Source organism: Stigmatopora argus, chromosome 15, assembly GCF_051989625.1.
Source record: "Stigmatopora argus isolate UIUO_Sarg chromosome 15, RoL_Sarg_1.0, whole genome shotgun sequence".
Lineage (NCBI taxonomy): Eukaryota > Metazoa > Chordata > Actinopteri > Syngnathiformes > Syngnathidae > Stigmatopora > Stigmatopora argus.
Genome location: NC_135401.1, coordinates 1,595,202 through 1,601,278, shown reverse-complemented (window position 1 = coordinate 1,601,278; position 6,077 = coordinate 1,595,202). Strand labels below are relative to the sequence as shown.

General features: G+C 41.8%; 1 protein-coding gene across 1 annotated transcript; it reads left to right on the top strand.

Annotated features, from left to right (window-relative positions):
* The first annotated feature begins 793 nt into the window (after positions 1-793).
* On the top strand, positions 794-6,074 carry LOC144089588 (glycogenin-1-like). Its single transcript, XM_077620590.1, has 7 exons — positions 794-939; positions 2,640-2,778; positions 2,849-3,023; positions 3,109-3,271; positions 3,686-3,812; positions 4,430-4,664; positions 5,324-6,074. The coding sequence occupies exons 1-7, from the start codon at positions 933-935 to the stop codon at positions 5,504-5,506; spliced, it is 1,029 nt and encodes a 342-aa protein (XP_077476716.1). The 5' UTR covers positions 794-932; the 3' UTR covers positions 5,507-6,074.
* The last annotated feature ends 3 nt before the right edge of the window (positions 6,075-6,077 follow it).

Genomic DNA, 6,077 nt, shown 5'->3' with positions numbered 1-6,077 from the left:
GTGGATTTCTTTTCATTCAATTTCTGAAGCACTGATCCGTACAAGGGTCGCGGGGGGTGCTGGAGCCTATCCCAGGGGGACACCTTGAATCGGTTACCTGCCAATCGCAGGGCACACAGAGACAAACAACCAATCACACTCATGGCCAGGTACAATTTAGCATTACATATATACATATATACATATATACATACACATACACATACACATACACATACACATACACATACACATACACATACACATGCACATGCACATACACATGCACATACACATACATATATACATATATACATATCTACATATCTACATAGCTACATATCTACATAAACATACACATGCACATATATTATACATATATATGTATATGTATGTGTATGTGTGTGCATATGTATATATAGTATATATATATATATATATATATATATATATATATATATATATATATATATATATATATATATGTATATATACACATTTACATATATATATATATATATATATATATATATATATATATATATATATATATATATATGTATGATTCCCTCGCGTGCGGGGGTGCTGGAACCTGTCCCAGCAAACTATGGGCAGGAGGGCGGTACCCCAAACCCAGCCTATCACAGTGTGCATGTGAGCATAAACAATCAATCATCAACATTCACACATTATAATAATGATCGATCGTATATAAGCTCATTTCAAATAGTTATTTGCTTGATAAAATGTTCATTATAGCGTGAAGGCAAAATCAGGGGCGTTGGGGGCGTGGTCACAATAAAACGTCAGCGGTCACCTGACCCGGAAAAAGTGCTCTTTTAATTCTCGGGCTGGAATCGAGCGCAACTGTTCTTTGACCGAGCTACGAGCGTCCTCGGAGGTGTTTTCAACCCCCGTGCATCTGCATCCAAACGCCCCGTCGGAGTCTCACTATGTCCGGTAAGATTCCGATTCCGATTCGATCGATCGATCGCACGACACCTCTGCAAAATTAATTGTGGTTCATATTTCTTCAACACATTAATTGCAGCCGTAGTGGTTTGACGTCTAACTAAAAGCGTGACATTAGCGCGGCTGCGATTGTTTTTATTATTTATTTAGGAGTTTCCGCAGTGGGTTAGCGTCCGGCGTGGATTTTCAAAGTTAAGCTAAAAAAAAATTTGGGGAATTATTATTTTAAATATTCTATTTTTTTTCCTTTTTTAAGGCGAGCCCACAATGAAAAAGTCATTATTTTAAATTAATTATTAAGAATTCCCTGCTGTTGTGTGTGGTTCAACAAGTATATATACTAGGGATGTCCTCAATCAGAAATCGAGATTATCCCTAAGTAAAATGTAAAAATATACAATTTTGACACTTTGAAAAAAAAATCACCCCCAAAAAAACTCAATTTATGGCATTGGGTGACCAAGTTGGTTACCTGTACGTGTACGCTCATTTATGTAAAATACAATATTTAAACAATTTGTTTGCAACCTTATTTTATTTAGTGCTGCACGGCAATTTATTTTACTCCTTCGTTAGAATATATGATTATAATTTTCTTTGGGTGGACAAAAGATACTTGGATATAGTACTTTTTTCCCCCCTACTTAATGCATTTCCTGGGAAAATCAGGCGACTTGCACAAAAACATGCAAAAAAAATGTGATTAGGTAAGTCTTAGTAAATACATTTGTACAATATTTCTTTAGGAAATTCTTGGTAATTCTTGTACAATATTTCTTCCCTGGGCAAGATGTGCCAGGCATGTGATGTCACAAACTTTATGTGGAAACAGGGTTGCCAGGTTGGAGAGACGGTATCTAGCTCAATAAAACATGGAAAGTTTGCTTCGTTTACTTACAAAAAGAAAAAGTTGAGATTACATCCTTTCTAGTTTTCTTTCCCCCCTACTAGAAATCTATATTTTTGCATTATAACCATAAAAATGAGTCAACCATGGGGGAAGCATTACCGTAATTATTGCTGAGGACGCAAGTTATGTTGACGGCAAATCATTTGTCCATATTGATCGTTTCCCAATTTAAAAAGCGGTAATGTTGAAAGTGGAAATGGCCGTGCTTGCTTCACTGACACTTCGTATTTTTTCTACCTTAGCCAAAAAATCTTGGGCTGCCGTGTGAATTTGGTGGCCCGCAAAGTGTACATTTTGATGATAAAATTCAAGTGAAGATTACAGCCGTGGCCTTTTTTGATCCCCCAAATTTAATATTTAGTTTTTTTCAGTTTTACAAAAAGCATTTCGATAAAACAGTTTACCAACATTTACCATAACTTTTTAAAGCAGATAAAAAATATTTCTTCAACTAGTGATATTTCACCTGAACACCTTTTAATCTTTTGATATACATAATTTAATCATTTTTCTTTTTGATTAAAAATATAATTTTATTTTTTACATTTAATGTTGCCCCTTATTAAACTGAAATAAAAAAGAGAATATTTGCTATTAAAAGACTAACTTTTTGGTACACATTTTAATGTCTACATGTCAAAATTATAAGATTATTATTTTTTTTTTTAAATTTAATGATATAAGAAATATCAAAATATTCTCTTTACGTGCAATCGTCATCGCATGAAAATATTCCGTCCAATCTAACGCCATTTTTAATTTAATTTTTGGTGGTCAGGCGAAGAAGCCTTCGTGACGTTGGCCACCAACGACGGCTACGCCAAAGGCGCCATGGTCCTGGGCTCCTCGTTACGAGAGCACGGCACCACCCGGAAGCTGGTGGCCCTGGTGGGCCCTCACGTCACGGAACCTTGCGGGTAACGGCGGCGCTCGACTCCTCGCGTTAAACCCCGTCGCCCTTGCCCACGCCCTTCCTTCCAAACCCAGGCACGCCTTGCGCGCCATCTTCGACGAGGTTTGCCCGGTGGACGTGTTGGACTCGGGCGACTCCGCCCGACTGGCGCTGATGCAACGGCCCGACTTGGGCGTGACCTTCACCAAGCTACACTGCTGGACGCTGACGCGCTACGACAAGTGCGTGTTCATGGACGCCGACACCATGGTGATTAAAAGTTGTTAATTTTAGCGGACGCCTTTTCAAACTGGCTCGCCCGTGACGGACGTCCTTTGCGCCGTTTGCCCCGCAGGCGCTGTCCAACATCGACGAACTTTTCGAGCGGGAGGAGCTATCGGCCGCGCCCGATCCCGGTTGGCCCGATTGCTTCAATTCGGGGGTGTTTGTTTTCCGGCCGTCCGTTGAGACGCACGAGAAACTGCTGACCTTCTGCGCCGAGAACGGAAGTTTTGACGGTGAGCCCCCAAATATTTTAGCGGGAATTTACCATCTGGTTCCTGACGCCTTTGAGAAAACTACCAATTGGAGAGTAATATATTTTGGATTTATCTTTTTGACGTACGGGTAAATTAGGGGGGACCAAAGACGGAGCCTATCGACCACCCCCCATCTCGCAAGTCAGATATCATTCATGAAGAAAAAATGGCCGAATACCAAACAACGTCTTATTAGGGCACTTGTGCGCTTTTCATAACACAAACTGCCGAGACGGGCTTCATTCCAGATGACCTCCCGTGCTCGCGACCAAATATAGTCTCAATTGTTGCGTAGCGGGAATTAAGAAAGAAAAAAAAACAACGCTCAATTCTCAACTCTGTTCTGGAAAAGGGACTAATATGATTTTTGTCTGTGTGTGTGTCCTGGTTTAGGTGGTGATCAAGGTGTCCTCAACAGTTTTTTCAACACTTGGGCAACAGCTGATATTTCCAAGCACCTCCCCTTTTTGTACAACCTAAGCAGCATCGCCATCTACTCTTATCTGCCTGCTTTCAAACAGTACGCACTCGCACACAACACACCCCCATTTTTCCTGTAGTCAACCATTAAGTTTTCCAAAGCATATCAAAAGGTCAGTTCAAAGGTGTTTTTTATTTTTAAATTTTATTTTATTTTTTACAAGAATGCAGCCTGCCCTCCTCAATTTTAAGCATTAATAAGTATAAGTGACGATTTTTTTTGGACCACTAATATTTCAAATGTGGGCGACATGACTCAAAATGTTTGCCAGGTTTCAAATATCATTTTTTTAAAATGTACCGATAAATGTCATTTTTAACCAAAGCAAAATATTTATAAAAATTGAAATCTCCTACTCACAGTTCTGAGATCTCCGGTTAAATCAATGGTGCGTTGGGTGGGACCTTCCTGTGAGTTTGCATATTTTCCCCGCATTTGCGTGGGTTTTCTCCAGGTCCTCCATTCGAATCCCAGAACCTAAAAACATGAATGATAGGCTGGTTAAACATTCTAAATTGTCCCTAAGCATGGTTGACTACTCCCCAAAGTTGGCTGGGATAATCTCCAGCACCCCCGTGACCCTTGTGAAGATAAGCAGAACAAAACAAATGAACTTCAAAAAAAAAAATTGAATCTTAAATCATGTGTTTGAACAGCTACGGCCGTGACGCAAAGGTGGTCCACTTCCTGGGCAAGAGCAAACCGTGGAGCTACACCTACGACGTCGAGAGCGGGAAGGTGGTCGACTTTCCCGAGGGCCCCCAGGCCGGGCTGCACCCGGATTATCTGCGGGACTGGTGGCGGCTGTACACCGCGTCGGTGGTTCCGCTGCTACGGCGGGCCTACGGCGATGAGCCAGTTCCTAGCAGCGGCATGGAAGAAGGCAGTCGAGTGAGTTGACATCTTTAGTCTGTCGTTTCTATGATTGGGGCTGGCAAGTGAGTTAGCGTCAAAATCAAGCTAGTCTTGACAGAAAATGGCGTCTAAATGGATCTGTTGTGATTAGACCAAGTGTACAAATCTTGCCAAATGTGTTCAATAGTGCACGTGTAGTTTTCAGTCTTTCGTCACATCCTCGTAAAAAGTTTCACCACCGTCCGCCTCTTATCTATTGCCAAATGTATAGTTGTACTTTGACTGTAATGCTGAAACACTGTAAAGGTATGTTGACATTCTGTATTTTGGTTTTACCGGTTTCAGATGACGGGTTATTAGTTTATGCATTAAATATGCTTGAGTCAATAGGCATACATATATGGTGTGATTCGGTAGGTACACCCAATTTTGAATCTTGACTCATCACATGATAAACACAACCAGTCTCAAATACTGTTTTCTAATGAGTCGTACGCCCTGTGCCGGTTTTACATCATTTGTTTCATTTATGCAGAGGTTCCATTAGATTACAATTTTCTGGAACAATTTCAATATTATGGATTTTTCTCTTCCTCACTCCCCGTTTTTCGGGTCACCCTGCGATTTTCAAATCAGTTTGTCTCAAATGCATTTTTTTAAAATCTTCCCTTTTCTCATCCATGTCTTACCTGCAGGACATTCACGAGGATGAGACGGCGTCCTCCCCATCCGCCGACCCTCCGAGCGAGGCCTCCTCGAGCCCTCGGCCCATGTCGTCCGAAGAGCGAAAGCAGCGCTGGGAGGCGGGGCAGATGGACTACTTGGGCGACGATTCCTTTGCCAACATTGAGCGCAAGCTGGACTCCTTCCTCAAGTAGCTCGCCGGGCTGCGACGGACAAAGGGGTGTGCTTTCGTCAATTGACCCTTGACCCAAATGGTGCGTGTGAGTGTGTACATTTCCTATAAAAAGTTAACATTTTCCGGACATCACTTTTTAGTCACGGCGAGCTTGATTAGAGTAGATATTAACACTAAATAATGTGGAAACGGAATGAATCGGGTCTTTCATGCAGTGGGTTCGGCGCAGGGGGGGATGGGGTACATTTTTGCGGGTTGCCTAGGAACTTTTCAAGTGGGGGGGAAAGTTCAGGACTAATGAGAGCAGCACAGTAGCTAGAAAAACGTTAGTGGCTACGAGCGGGTTAGACGTCCGATTGGTTTTGCCGTCCATCCTCGTCGGTGGTGAATGGGTTTGTCCGTGTGTGAATGGTCGTCTAAAGCATGTCCCCTCGTTTCACTTCTCACTGCCTTATTACCGCCGTCACTGTTTTACCCGAGCGGTCGTCTCCGTTGCGGGAACTTGCCCTCTCCGGCCTATAATAGCAAGCAGAAAAAATCCCAATTTGTCATTGACAAATAAAATGTGAGCAACTTGAAAACAAAAACCT

What these genes read in the sequence shown, in the direction of transcription:
- LOC144089588 (XM_077620590.1), top strand. An exon ending in CGAGAACGGAAGTTTTGACG is followed by an intron (nt 3,272 to 3,685) that starts GTGAGCCCCCAA and finishes GTCCTGGTTTAG; the next exon opens with GTGGTGATCAAGGTGTCCTC. An exon ending in TATCTGCCTGCTTTCAAACA is followed by an intron (nt 3,813 to 4,429) that starts GTACGCACTCGC and finishes GTGTTTGAACAG; the next exon opens with CTACGGCCGTGACGCAAAGG.